This window comes from Glycine soja, chromosome 11, assembly GCF_004193775.1.
Source record: "Glycine soja cultivar W05 chromosome 11, ASM419377v2, whole genome shotgun sequence".
Classification (NCBI taxonomy): domain Eukaryota; kingdom Viridiplantae; phylum Streptophyta; class Magnoliopsida; order Fabales; family Fabaceae; genus Glycine; species Glycine soja.
The window spans coordinates 31,497,666-31,513,008 of record NC_041012.1 but is presented as its reverse complement, the minus strand read 5'-3'; the positions used below and the strand labels follow the sequence as shown (position 1 = coordinate 31,513,008).

The window sequence follows — 15,343 nt, the reverse complement described above, 5'->3', positions numbered from 1 at the left end:
GGAGGAGGAGGAGGAGGAGGTGAGGCAGGTGGAGAAGCCATGATCCTTTATACAAGAACATACAAGAACATACAAAATGTAAATTTTGATTATAGAAAAATATTGACATCAACAGTTCTTTATGTAACTAATTTGGAATTCTGGGGTTCGGGGGTGCTTATGCTTTATTATTGTAGGTGTGTGTGTGTGTGTGTCTCTCTCTCTCTCTCTCTCTCTCTCTTTGTGTCTGTGTGTGTGTGTGTGTTTGGCATGGACTTAAGCTGTGGCCTATGGTTCCTTTCATCACTATTTAATAAACAAACTTGGCTTAGTTCCTTTCATCACTATTTAATAAGCTTAAACAAATTTTGGCAGGCACGACTTAAGTGTACCTTCATTATCTGGTTGGAGAAACACTAATGATTCTTGCTACAGGGGTGCCATTCTCTTCCGGAATTTAATTAAGTAGATGCGTGGTGTTAATTATTAATGGTTTAAGGTATATAAATGTTATGTTATTAGGCTGCAGTTCTTGATATAGGACCCATCGAGGGATATGAATTGTTTCTTAGAATTTTGGTTGTTGGATGGCTATAAAAATTGGGATAGGACATAGCAGGTGTTGAACCTGGAATAACAAACCATAATAAGCTTGAACCAACAGCAAAGAATGATCAATAAACATAGAACAATTTAAATTCCCAAGATATCATTTTTCTTGAGACAAACACAGGTTAAGAGCATCTTAGATTCTAGAGAAGCCTTAAGCAAATTAAAAACCTGACAATCTATTAGGAAGGGACAAAAAGACATGATCTGTTATCACCTATACAATTATTGAAAGTGTAGAAGAGAATTTTTCACACATAAATATCTCCTTGCATTAAATCATGAAGGATCAACATAATTTTCTTTAACATTATCATCATTCATCTCTTCACCATTTCTCTGGATGCAGGAACATAGCCATCTTTACTCTCATCACCATTTCTTTAACAACAAGGTTTGTCTGGCGGAGTATCCAAGTTTACTAAGGATGATCCTTTAAATGGAAATGCAGCTGTTTGGACTTCTCCTAGCTTGTCACTTACCAATGGATAAGGATGTCCTTGTTCCTGTTGATGTCCTTGTCTATAGACATCAATTCCTGGCCTTGTGTTACAAGTGTGTAGTTTTAGCTAGTGATAGCCAACTGAGTTATTCTCTTATATAATCTGCCTTTCATGTTAGGGAAAGACAATAAATAAATTGACTAACTTGGAGATATATTTGAACCTTCCAGTGAAGGTCCATGCATGCCACAAATGGGAATTCAAGCCGTAGCAGTACTAGCACTCCACCACAACACAACCTAGATTGCCTCAAGTTTCCACTTTCCAGTAAAGGTTTCCCTTCCCATTGATATCAATGACAAAGGTTAGTTAGTTGCTAATTAAGTAACAAAGAATGTGATGTGATGTGATAATTAGCCTTCAAGCTTTTAAAATTATAATAATTGAGCTAAATCAGATTGTCCTGCTTGCTGTATTGATATTTGGGGACATGAGAATTACAAACCATCTCTTGTAAACTGATGTTAACCTTTTATGACTAGTTTACATCTAATATTTGTGGTTGCCGGTGATTAAAAACTAAATGGTGAATATTTTCTTTTAGAAATTTATGTTGTCTACTTGTCTAGTCTGTGTGTCTTTGCAGATGTTGAAGAATATATGAATGCTAAAACTCAAACTAGATAGATTATGCAGAGTTGGGACTCTTAGATGATAGAATCTAACAGCCTAGCTACTGCAAGAATTGGACTTTAACTGTTTGAGCAAATTTCTTTTATTTAGGATAGTGGAGTGTCCTGCTTAATGACCTGGTCAATTTTCAGGTTCAAGCTACTGCAAGAATTGGACTCTTAGATGATAGCATCTAACAACCTAGCTACTTCAAGAATTGGACTTTAACTATTTGAGCAAATTTCTTTTATTTACGATAGTGGAGTGTCCTGCTTAATGACCAGGGATATAAGTTTGTTTTCTAGTTAAGAATGAGAATTATGATGATAATGTCTGGAATCTTTTTACACGTCTCTATATGATTGACAGGTATCAACCTGACAAGAATGCCAACAATCCTGAAGCTTCAGAGATATTTAAAGAGGTTGCATATTCTTATAGTATCTTGTCTGACCCAGAAAAGAAAAGGCAGAATGACAATGCTGGATTTGAGGTCTATTTCTTATTGTCCTTTCCGTGTTTTCTCTCCTTTTTTTGTTTTCCATTTTCAACTCTTCCTACAGTGTGAAAATAAAAATATGGTTTTTGACATGGAAGATAATATTATTGGGCTGGCCAAAATAGCTAACAGATAAGAAATGCCAAATTGTCTTATGTTCTTAACTTTTACATCTCAAGAGAGAGGAATTAAATCATTCACATTGCCTGCTTGCAACTTGGAATTCAAGTGAATTGCATATCCTCTTTTGAGGATAAGAGGATAAGAGTGAGGTGCTTTTTAATTGTGGTTCCATAAGAATCAGTGGAACCTCAAAATGGCTCGATATTGGTGTTTGGAGATGATGTCAAGAGCCACACATGTGTAGGATAATCTTTGTTAGCAATTGAGGTTTTTGTTTATCTGCTTCTATATATATATAAACATTTCATTTTGCTTTAGGCGGCCTTATTAGTTTTTCTGATTAATTGGTTTTGAGGACATGTGTATCAGACTTTCAAGTCTGATCTTTTGTCTTTCTCATGCTAAAATCTAGGGTCCTATCATTTTTAATGAATTCACTCTTGTTATAAAAATAAATTAATCAATTAGGTTGGCTGTTATAGTACTAGAGCATTAATTACTCCAGAATTTAGTTTGTTACCAAGCAAACAAATAGCAATAAACATTTCTTTTTGTACAACAGAAAATGTGATAGAAATGGGGTGGACAAAATGGATGAGCTGAACTGAATTGAACGGTAAAAAACAGTTCGAACAAACTAAATTGAACTACTCTGAATTGTCCTGAATTACTCCAAACTGCTACCAAAGTACTCCAAATTGTTTGAATTATTTTCAATAAACATCTTATTTTGAAGGATTTTTTTTTAGATTTTTTAATCTCATAAGATACAAGTCAGTTTGGTTCATGCAGTTCAATTTTTTAAAACTAAGTTAGATTTTTTAATCTCATAAGATAATTAATTCTTGTTTCTATTCATGATTAAGATATACAGTAGCTGTTTCAGATTTAATAAGTGTGAAAGAGGAGCTATAAGCATTGCACAAAGAACATATTTCCATAGTGACTGATAGATTCTACTTTGATTTGAGGGTTGACCAAGTTGCTGTTGTTGGAAATGATTTGCTGCAGAAGAAGTGTGATGGCCATGGAAGCAGGGGAAGAAGAGAAGGCAATATTGACAGATTGGGCTTATGATTGTTGTGTGGAAGGGAAGTTCCATGATTTGGTGGAGAACGATAAGGAAGCCTTGTCTGACATTGGCAGGTTAGAGAAGTGGATAAAGATAGCAATTTGGTGCATTCAAGAGCATCCTGAAATGAGGCCAACTATGGGGAAGGTCAACCAAATGATGGAAGGTTTGGTTGAAGTCCCTAACCCACCATTGCCTAATCCTGATGTTTGATTAATCTCTTGACTTAATTCCCATCCTCCCTAAAATATTTGGGAGAAGTGATTATGCACCGTTCCTGTTCGTGTGATTTTACTCTATGCATTGTTATTTCCTATTATGAGTTATTTTTTGTGTACTTTTTTTATTTTCTGCAGATATAATAGCTATCTATATATCCTTGTACTCTAATTAAGTTATTGTTCTATGTAGTTGAAGATGTTGTCTTATTTGGAATCATTTTATGTAGGATGGAAGCTTAATTAGAACGAATAGTTTCTGGAGTTCAAGATATAATTTGCCCTACCATATGCCTTATGTGTGTGCTTATTGCTATACTTATATTTACATATATGACCTAAATTGACTAAAAGGTAGGCAATCCAATTTATAATTGTAAGAAAGCGGTGCGATGCACACTGCACAAACATGGATGTTCATTGTGGTTCTATTTCATTTTTTTGAACCATGCAAGCAGATATCTTAAAATAAAATCAATCAAATTTATAATGTTTATAGTCATTTTCCATAATTTTAGAATATTGGGCATATGTAAAAGAGAACACAAACAAACTGACAAAGTTAGGAACCACTATTATCGGAACCAATCTATATACTCTAATGGCCATCTCTATTTGAGATATCAAACCTTCATAATCACTTCCAACAATGATATCACACCCATCAATCATGAGCACAACTATTTTATGCTCAAAGATGGTTGTGAACTCTTATATTCAAGTGGTTAATCTATACACAATTAAGACGGTTGGGATAGGGTACTTTGAAATTTGAATTATGACTCCAAATAATAAGTGAAAGTTGCTGCCAGTACCATAAGACCAATGAGTTGTAGCATAACTAGTGCAGGACCAACTCCATTTTTTGGGTGCATTTTAAATGGCAATAAGAATAGGTCAATAAGTTACTCTGTCATTACTACTTATCAGGGTGCTAATAGCATGCTTGGAATCCCAGAGCAAGAAAAGGCCCACCAAGAGAATTACTTCCTAGGATGTTACCAATCAGGGTATTCACTATTCAATTAGCCTCAAGGCAGCATGAGCAACTTCATCAATTCTATTTTTTAGGTTATTCATTTCAATCTGTTTTGTTTTTATTTTTGATATTTCTACAAATATTAGAGTGTTCAATCTCATTCCAATCACATAACCAAACATGGAATGAGCATTGGTCATTTCCATTTCCTCCAACCAAACCATTGTATTAAGGGTTCCTTGCAAAGGATGAACTAGAAAATCATAATTTATGAAAACAAGAATGAAAACAAATGGGAGCAAATGACATTTTGATATATTTGCAACCCTTCTTGCCTTCTAGCCCTTTATTCTCCTTCCCCTGAACCCTTTTTCTTATTTATTTTTTTCACAACACCCATCTCTCCCAAATGCTTATCTAGATTTGAAAATGGCCATATAGAGAAGGTAGAAAACTGGCATGTTACTCTTTTCTATATTATCTTTTATTTCTGATGAGCTATAATGATTCAGGTTGGATCGGTTTCCGTATTTGTATTAAGGCGCAAAGACCTTGTGGGAGGTGGTAAAAACGATTTACACCACATAGCCCAGGTAATTTCCCTCAATATGGTAAGTGTCTTCATTCCTTGTGTTAGCAGAACTAAAAGCTTTCTAGTGTCTCCAAACTATAGGAGATTTAGACAGTTCTCAGGTGAATGATGTTATTTCTTCTAATGCCCTTTGGATTGAGTTATTGCTAGGGTTCCCTTAGTTAAGGTTCTCTGATCACTTCTGATTTTTCTAAATTGTTGCTTTTACATTTATTCTTAATTAACTAGGAAGGGACAGAGTTTTTGCTAGAATTTGTTGCAGAAATCTGTCTGTATATTGATGTGTTATATGCTTCAGTAGGAAATGTGTGTTGGGGAAGAGTGTTGTTGTGCATGCAATGTTATGTAGGGAACTTAACTATAATGAAGGAATGGATCAGGTATTAACCTTATAAATGATCATAAATAAATTTGAACCTCCATTTCTCATATTTGTTATTCATTATTTAAAACATGAAAACTTTAGATGATCATCAGAGTGCACAATCCTGAATGAGTACAACCAAAATAAGCTCTAACCATTCAAAAACCTCCAATTAATATAGCAGCAATGCCTCTAGGAAAAGATTGGAAACATTAAGACCCAATACAACTCAAATGATGCAAAGAAACATGCTTTAACTTTTAACTCTTGTCTGCAAAATGACCACAGGAAATAAATAGAAAAAAACAAAATCTGGTTCTACTTTCAATAATCACTAATCAGGGTTAAATAGAGTCGACTATAAGAGATAAAGCATTCTAAATAACAAGAGTTTCATCTTGGTTTGTTATCTGAATCACTAAGAATTACTAGTGATTGAACTGAAGCTACACATACAACACTGCATTGAGAACCAAAATCAGACCACCAGTGTTGCATAGGGCGGAAGGCACGACAGAGAATTTTGTTTTCTTTTTGTTAGACACAACAATGAAACTTTATGTAGTGGCCGATGGCAAACCGTTAAAATACCAAGTAAATATTTACCCAAAATACTACTAATAGATCATTAAGATAAAAAAATAACCTTCTCAACCTGTGAAATTCTAAGATCATGCAATGGACACAAAATTATGGGACCACTTGTAATAAAATCCCAAGATCAAATATATCAATGAGCCTAAGATCTAAATTGGGCAGTACATATATAAATCAAGTGAGCTGGTCCAAGAAACTAGATTGGAATCAAGTAATCAATAATAATAATCAAAGTTTTACCTATGGTCCTACCCAATTTGTGTGAGGTTTGTCATAATCAAGAGATATCTAATCCTTCTATTTGATACTCAATTACTCCTCTGGTTGGCCTATTTTGAGATAAAGAGATATCTTTAATCGCAATTCTATTCCTAAGCTTAAGAATCGAATCTCATATTTTAGTTAGGAACTCAAGTGTCAAATCACTGGTATCAAGGACTTCTAGTTGATTTGAGGTTCCTTGCACTATAACATGGGGAAGCAAGTTGGCTTCGAGGATGTTCTAAGATACTTTGACGAAGATGGTGATGGAAAGGTTTCGCCTTCAGAGCTGAAGCACGAGGTCGGAATGATGGGCGGTAAACTTCCAACGAAGGAAGCTGAGAAGGCAATTGCAGCATTGGATTCTGATGGAGATGGGTTACTAAGTTTGGAGGATTTCATTGCCCTCATGGAAGCTGGGGGAGAGGAGCAGAAGTTAAATGACTTGAAGGTAGCTTTTGACATGTATGACACTGAAAGTTGTGGGTTTATAACCCCTAAGAGCTTGAAAAAAATGCTTAAGAAGATGGGTGAGTCCAAATCCATTGATGAGTGCAAATCTATGATCAAACAGTTTGATTTGAATGGGGATGGTGTCCTAAGCTTTGAAGAATTCAGAATTATGATGCAGTGAGGCATGTATATATAAATGTTGATTCTGTATAGTGTGTATTTGAAATTTGATTGATTTGTTTGCACATCCTATGTATAACACTATAAAATGGGATAAATACATTGGTCTTCAGATTTCATCTCAATAAACAAAGCTGATGCTTCACGTGGTTACAACTTTTGAACCACCTCTGCAGCTACTTCCTGCAAGAAACAACACATTAGTACACATTACAAAAAACAACTGTATGACTTATGTAAATGAATCTAGCAAAATCAAATATATAAATAGAAAATTACATTAGACGATATTAATTAATTCTCCTTCATCATGATCATTATGATTAGCATGAACGTCGTCAGCTTCTTCTTCTCGGACAACGTTAGGATTGATTTGTGTGGACAAAGGACTAACATAGGTGTCCATGTATGAATCATCACCTTCTACATTAACACCAATTGTTTTGCCCTGTAGAACCACGCACCACATTTCATCATAAGGGTCTTGCACATAAAATACTTGTCTAGCTTGTTCTGCCATGATAAAAGGGTCATTGTGGTAACCAAGTTTCTTTAGGTCTACCAACGCAAATCCTATATCATCGGTTCACACACCGGTGTTGCTGTCAACCCATTTACATTTGAAAACACAAACAGTAAATTTCATATAGTTTAGCTCCCAAATTTCATCAATGAACCCAAGGTAAGGGATGGAAGCTACACAGGGATTGGCGTCATCCACACTTGTGAAGTGTTGAGATTCAGCCCTTAGGGTGACCCCGCTGTTCTGCATTGTACTTTTGTCGTCTTGTGCTTTTGTGTAAAATGAATACTTGTTTATGTCATATCCTTGCCAAGTTATAACATTTCTTTTAGGCCCATCTGCTAGCTTTCTTAATGTTTCTGAAGCATTTTCATCTACAAAGATTGTATCTTTAAACCAATCACAGAAAGTCTTGTTATGCTTTTTCAACACCCAATTCTTTGACATTTTTGGATTATTCTGTTTGACTAAAGCTTCATGCTTAAGTATGCATGGCAAAACTTCATTACTGCTGTTCATGACATACAAGTAAGCTTGTAACAAATCTTCTAGACTTGGAGTGATCACATGCAATTCTCTTGAACCTTTACCACCCACTCTGTCATCATGCCGAGACTCAGGAAGGCCAACAGGTTTAGCCTTCTCAATGTATTCTGAACAAAATTCAATGACTTCTTCTGCAATGTACCTCTCAACAATAGATGCTTCTGGACGATATAGATTCTTTGTATACCCTTTTAAGATCTTCATGTATCGCTCAGCCGGGTACATCCACCGCAAATAAACAAGACCACAACATTTGATTTCTCTGACTAGAGGCACAATCAAGTGAATCATGATGTCAAAGAAAGTAGGGGGAAAATACATCTCCAACTAGCACAGTATAATTGCGGCCTCATTTTCCAGCTCATCAAACTTGACAGGATCAACGACTTTGCTACATATGGCATGGTAGAAAAAGCACAGGCGAGTTATGGCTAACCTGACTTTGTTTGGCAAGATGTCTCGTATAGCCACGGCTAACAATTATTGCATCAACATGTGACAATTGTGAGACTTTAACCCTACAAGCTTAAGCTCTTTCAACTGCACAAGGCTCTTAATATTTGAAGAGTATCCTTGTGGAACCTTCACCCGATGAAGAGACTGACAAAAACATATCTTCTCCTTTTTGGACAAAGTATGACAAGCTGGGGACAAGTAAATTTTCTTCCCATCAGACCTTGGATGCAACTGTGATCGTATCCCCATCTCAGCTAGATCTTGATGGGTATTTAAGCCATCCTTCGTCTTGCCTTGAATTTTAAGGAGCGTCCCAATCACACTGTCACATACATTTTTCTCCACATGCATAACATCAATACAATGTCTAACGTCTAGATCAGACCAGTACGGAAGATCAAAGAAAATGGACCTCTTCTTCCATATGCAAGTCTTACTTTTATCCTTCTTTTGGGTCTTTCCAAATACAGTATTCAGGTGTTGAACCCGCTGATATGCCTGCTCACCAGTCAATGGTATCGGCACAATATTGTGCTCTTGACTTCCATTAAAAGCTTTTTTCAGTCGTTTGTAAGGATGATTGGGTGTCAGAAAACGGCGATGCCTACTGTAGACTATTTTTCTTCCATGTTTTAGTTGTATGTAGCTTTTGTTTTCTTCACAAATAGGGCATGCATGATGACCCCTTAAGACTATAACCGTTGAGATTCCCATATGCTGGAAGTCATTAATGGTACAAAAAAGCATTGCACGCATTTCAAACATCTCCTTGCGAAACGCATCAAACACTAAAACCCCCTCGTCCGACAACTTTCTCAGGTCTTCAACCAACGGACTTAGATAAACATCAATGTCATTTCCTGGTTGTCTTGGGCTCGATATCATCATAGACAACATCATGTATTTTCTCTTCATGCATAACCAAGGAGGCAAATTGTAAATTACTAAAAGAACTGGCCATGAACTATGTTGAGTGCTTAAGGTGATTCCATCACTGGCTAGTCTAAGTCTAAGATTTCTTGGCTCTTTCCCGAAATCTGGATACAAACCATCAATCTTCTTCCACTGCAAGCAATCAGCCAGATGACGGACCATTCCATCAGAAATCCTTCCTTTTGCATGCCATGTAAGGTCTTTTGCGTCGTCCTCATTAGCTAAAAGATGCTTAAACCTTTGAATGATTGGAAGATACCACAAAACCTTCGCTGGAGGGCCCTTGTTTGAGTTTTCATCAGAACTGCTTTCCTCTTCATCCTTCACTTTGTACCGTGAAGTCCCATAGATAGGGCATTTGGACATTTCTTGGAATTCATGCCTGTACAGTATGCAATCATTGGGGCAAGCATGAATCTTCTCATACTCCATACCCATCGGACACAGTATCTTTTTCCCCTTATAGTAAGTTTTAGGCAGTGTGTTGTCCTCTGGAAGCAGATTGTGCACTACCTCAAGCAGTGAGGAAAATTTGTTGTCACTCCACCCATACTTGGGCTTCACATTGACCAGACTTAACACCGTAGACAATAGGGTTAAGGAATTCTTGCACCCCGTATACAAAGGCTTCTTTGAATCACTCTACAATCCTTCATACACAGGGGCATGTGCTTGCTGAAAAGACTCTTGTCCAAGGTCACAAATCATGTCCTCCAAGCGATCTCCCATTTCTAAATCAAACGGTTCAAATTGGGGCCCACCCTGCATGTCTGTCACTTCACCATGCCATATCCATGTCGTGTAATTCTTCTTAATCCCATCACACAATAGATGCTCCCCTATGTCATCCAGTAGTTGTCATCTTCTGTTCAAAGAGTTGATGCAAGGACAATAATATTTTCCTTCTTCATTCGGTCGACCTCTTTCTGAAGCAAATTGCAAGAACTGCTTGATGCCATCCTCATATTCTGGGCTCATGTGACTTTGATTCATCCAACTTTGATCCATCTAACCAATTCCATGCATGAAAATCTCACTTTTTTATTTATAGGTGTGGCCCTATCCCATTCAGGAAGACCGTCTTTTATGTTAGATTCATATGTCAGGGTTATCATTATTTTGAAAATTTTGACTAAATTTTGGCAGCATTTTGCATTGGTCTCCAAGTACACGACATGACATCGGTGAAATTAATTTCCCGATAATCAAGTATGCACTCAGAGAACAACTTGAAATGCATTGTACCAAAATTTCATCAAATTAAACAAAATAATATTAACCTTATCGCATGAATCTACCATAAAAATATCAGTCTCCCAAACTGTCCAAACAGACAATTCAAGACTAAATACAATGACTAATGCAAACTGTCCGCAAAAATCATTGCATTCAGTCTCAAACGGGAATCTAAGTGCACTCATCATGATGACAATTTCTATAGCATATATCAGTTGGCATTAATGGCAGTGAAGATTACATCATAAGCATATATCAATATAGCATATATCAGCAAACATGACAATGTTTTTCAATCATGAGTAATTGGAACCATAGGGGGTGTTCCAATTCTGATTTTGCTATTGAGGGTGGCAATTGGAACCAAAAGCCATGTTCCAATTCGGATTTTGATATTGAGAGTGGCAATTGGAACCGAAGGGGGCTTTTAAGAGTGGCAATTGAAACCATAGGGGGTGTTCCAATTCTGATTTTGCTTTTGAAAGATAAACAACTGACCTAAGTAACTAGTGCTTGGACAAGTTTCAGCTACTTTTTTAGTGTTTGTTGCCGTTTATTTGTTCTATTGCAAGAGAAGGGTGTCAAAGTATAATGAGAGTAAAGACATTGAGAGTTCAGAACACAAGGAGGATGAGGAAATGGCTCAGAAGGAGAATTTGATGATCTTTCAGGGTGGAGAGGACCTTACAATATGTCACATTTTGGATGCTCCTAGTGAAGTGATTGGAAAATCCAACTATGGAACACTGTACAAGGCTTTGTTGCAGAGGAGCAACAAGGTGAGCTTGCTCAGGTTTCTGAAGCTAATGTGCACTGCAAGGGGTGAAGAATTGGATAAGATGATTCACTTTCTTGGAAGGATAAGGAACCCTAACTTGGTTCCTCTTCTGGGGTTCTACACTGGGCCAAGGGGTGAGAAGCTTCTTCTTCATCCCTTCTATAGGCATGAGAGTCTCACTCAATTTATAAGAGGTAAATAAAATGTTTTTTGAAATGAAATTTTGTGTGTCTTGTTTTCTTTGTGGATGTTCTTTTTCGTGTTGTGTGTCTTGATTTTAGCAATATAATAATGGGTTTAATCTCTAATTTTTCTGTTAGGCTTATGGCAAATCATTCACTGCTTAAACTGGTTTTGCTATTAGGTTTTTCTTAGAAGATGGAGACTGTCGAATTGTGGGGATATGGGAATTAAAGAAGAAACATTGATGAAGAAGAAAATTGTTTTGGTGTTGACTGTAAATGTTAATAGTTAGAAGATTTCAAACAAGCTATTTCATTCATTAGTCCTACTCTTCACACCTTATAGAGTGGTTTTTATTTTGAGTTATATATTTCATTTATTGTAGCTGTTGGCCAAAACTGTAGCTGTTGAACATAGGATTGTGTGGCCAAAAGTAGATTGCAATTTTTAGAGCATAATAAATATCATACCTTTAGCTTGCTATGGGCCCTGATTAGGATTTTTGAGGAAAGTGAATCAAATTAGGTCCACAAGACATAAATTGCAAGATTATATAGATGATGGGTTGTAATGCTATCCATATTCAATCAATAATGATTTTTTATTAGGTTATTTTTCTGTCAGTGATAGGGAATTGCCTAGCTAAATTCCAACACATTTTTAAAATCCACCCCATGAACAAGGTTGAAGATAATGCCATTGTCTCCAAATGGTCCACATAACAGCAAACTAGATTACAACTCAGATAGAAGCTTTTTGTTGAATCCAACTACTGGCCAAGAAATGCTTGAAAGTTCAGCAGCTCAGGGTTACAAGGCACTTGAGCTCATCAAAATAGAATAGGTGCATTATATTTTGTAAAATAATATTAGTTTTATTTAATATTTGAGTTTATTTACCTATGGTGAATGATTGTGGTTGTGGACTGTGGTTATGTTGTGTTGTTTATCCGTTTGATTAGATGGAGCTATTTTTCTTGAGATTTTTCAGTTTTGCATGTCTAGTTAGAAGCTACTTTTAAGTTTAAAAAATTACAATCTCCAGAACCTTAGCAGCAATGATCTGTGTTGAAGCCAACTTTGCTTTAGCTGTGTTCCTTTTTAAAAAAAATTGATGTTCTCAACATAATTTTTCCTTTTAGGTAAGTTACCACTTTTCTTGTCACACCCTGTTTGGGTATGGCAAAAGTTATTGGTTCTATTGGAAAAGCAACTTGCCTCACAGGAAAATCCAACTCCTTCCTTGGTAGATGAACATCCAATGTTGTTTATAGTTGTACCAGCCCCACAACTTGTTATGCACCAAGTCAGCTAAGCATTGAATGGAGTGTGGCCACTGCCAGTTCCTTGGAGTACTCAGCCATGTCAGATTATGATGATCAAAGGTCAATAGCAACCACAAGGAGTCCAATTAGGACATCCATAGTTTCCATAGTTTCAGAATATCATTTTTAAGTCTATTATATATAATTTTCACTATCATAGCTTACCCAATACAAGTAAGGTGTATTGACTACAACAGTTTCATAAAAGGGAACTTAAGAGAGAGAGAAAAGACACTTATATATCATACCCAAACAGTGACAAAGCAGAGACAACATTTAACATGTATGTTATACTAAACTAAAAATGACAAAATGACCAAACTTACCTCGAACCGAAACAGTGAAGGGCAGTGGGAACTATTAGAATCCATGCACACTTAAAGTTTTCCTTGTACCAATTAATTTATCAGTAGTTGTGTCCTATAATTGTAGCACAAAATAAGGCTAATATAAATGATAAGTTTCAAGTTAGGTAAGTTGAAGGGGGAATTGAACCTGACTAATACATACACAACTATTTGCAACAAAAAACCAAATTATAGGCAGCTAGCTAGCTTGACAGAATTTGCAACAATCAATATTACTATTAGTCCAAGACAAGGGAAAATGTTTGTAAGATTGAAAGGGAAGAGAGAAAGTTGATATTGCGTTTATGGTGAGAAAATGTTTGTAAGATTGAAAAAGAAGAGAAAAGGTTGATATTGCCCCTCTTTATTAGTCCAAGACAGTAAGTTTTGCATCAAACTTTCTTTCAGGGTAAGAACATTCAAACCTAAGTTACTTTACATCAAAATCAATTTTGCAAATGCGTCGAATGGTACCATTTCCAATAAGATTACATTTTGATCAATTATTTTCGCAAATACTTATCCAAACACACATTGATAGTTAATAATCCAATACTAATGTTGGGAAGCTGTTGTAAGGTTGCAACAGTGTGTACTGATGCAGTAGAAAGTAGAGACACCATTATACATTATGATATGGAGTTAGTTAGCTGAAGTTTTTCTGAGCTAGGTGTATGTAGCCTATTATACATTATGAGTTGAACACCATTTTTTGAGGGTTATGCTTGGCTCTTGATATTGTTTTGCTTTGAATGAACAATATTTCCATCTTTTTTTCTTCTGACTTGTTATTGCTTTTGAAAGGAAGAAAAGAAAAAGAAAGTGATTTTATATTTACATATACTCTTACCAAAGATATTGGGTTCTATTTTTGAAGTTTTGTGTTGTACAACTGATATTTATGGCTTTGTGTTTGTCAAGGAATCAAGTTGATGTTGATGCTATTATGCTGGAAATTGATGGAACTCCTAACAAATCAAAGCTAGGGGCTAATGCAATATTGGGAGTTTTCGCTGAGTGTATGTAGAACTGGTGCAGGGGCAAAGGGAGTGCCCTTGTACAGGCACATCCATGAGATTTCAGGAACAAAAGAACTTGTTATGCCAGTTCCAGCTTTCAATGTTATAAATGGGGGTAGTCATGCTGGGAATAATCTGGCTATGCAAGAGTTTATGATACTACCAGTTGGAGCAACTTCATTTGCTGAGGCTCTCCGCATGGGCAGTGAAGGTTAGAAACCTATTACTTTGTGACTGACTGTAACCACACCGAGGAAGTATGGTTGTGACTTGTGACTGTAATTATGCATCTTTTGTGTGCATTTTTCTCATTTTGGCATTCAATGTGATGTCTGCCTTTTTCGTCAATAACTCAATTGTTTGGTGAGTGTGAATTGATGAGTTCAGATATTAACTTTTGTGCTAATATTAAGTTCTTAGGTAGGTATTACATATGATTTGATAGCTAATCTTAATTCCAATTTTCCCAACTGCATATTATCTATAACATAAATTCCATGATTTTTTTCAATCTCACCAGCGATCTATATATGGTGACAATCAGTTAACTTGGTTATTTCTGGTAGAACAGTTTATCATGTATTAAAGGGAATAATCAAGGAAAAATATGTCCAACATGCATGTAATGTTGGAGATGAAGGAGGATTTTCTCCCAATGTTCAAGATAACAGGAAGGGGCTTGTTTTACTCATGGATGCCATTGAGAAGGCTGGTTATACTGGCTTTGGAAGCTGTTGACTACAATCCCAGTCAAGTCAATTCTTTGAATCCATATTTTGTAACTCAATATTTTGTAATAATTCTTTGAATCCATATTAAACTGAAACAAATTATATATGCAGTCAAGTCAATTCATCTATATACTTAATAGTATTTAAACATATACTTTAGTGTGGATGATAAACTATAATTGTACTTTTGCCGCATGCCAACTCGTTCCTGTGCTTGAACAAACTG

General features: G+C 36.0%; 3 protein-coding genes across 3 annotated transcripts; all 3 read left to right on the top strand.

Moving 5' to 3' along the window:
* Positions 1-6,613: 6,613 nt before the first annotated feature.
* On the top strand, positions 6,614-7,108 carry LOC114373794 (calcium-binding protein CML38-like). Its single transcript, XM_028331337.1, has one exon. It carries the CDS (start codon positions 6,620-6,622, stop codon positions 7,040-7,042), a length of 423 nt encoding a protein of 140 aa, XP_028187138.1. The 5' UTR covers positions 6,614-6,619; the 3' UTR covers positions 7,043-7,108.
* A 3,925-nt stretch (positions 7,109-11,033) lies between these two features.
* LOC114373171 (putative kinase-like protein TMKL1) lies at positions 11,034-12,539 on the top strand. The gene is made up of 4 exons (XM_028330705.1): positions 11,034-11,190; positions 11,276-11,707; positions 11,834-11,864; positions 12,422-12,539. The coding sequence occupies exons 1-4, from the start codon at positions 11,034-11,036 to the stop codon at positions 12,537-12,539; spliced, it is 738 nt and encodes a 245-aa protein (XP_028186506.1).
* A 1,809-nt stretch (positions 12,540-14,348) lies between these two features.
* LOC114373170 (enolase 1, chloroplastic-like) lies at positions 14,349-15,124 on the top strand. Its single transcript, XM_028330704.1, has 2 exons — positions 14,349-14,597; positions 14,958-15,124. The coding sequence occupies exons 1-2, from the start codon at positions 14,360-14,362 to the stop codon at positions 15,122-15,124; spliced, it is 405 nt and encodes a 134-aa protein (XP_028186505.1). The 5' UTR covers positions 14,349-14,359.
* Positions 15,125-15,343: the final 219 nt, after the last annotated feature.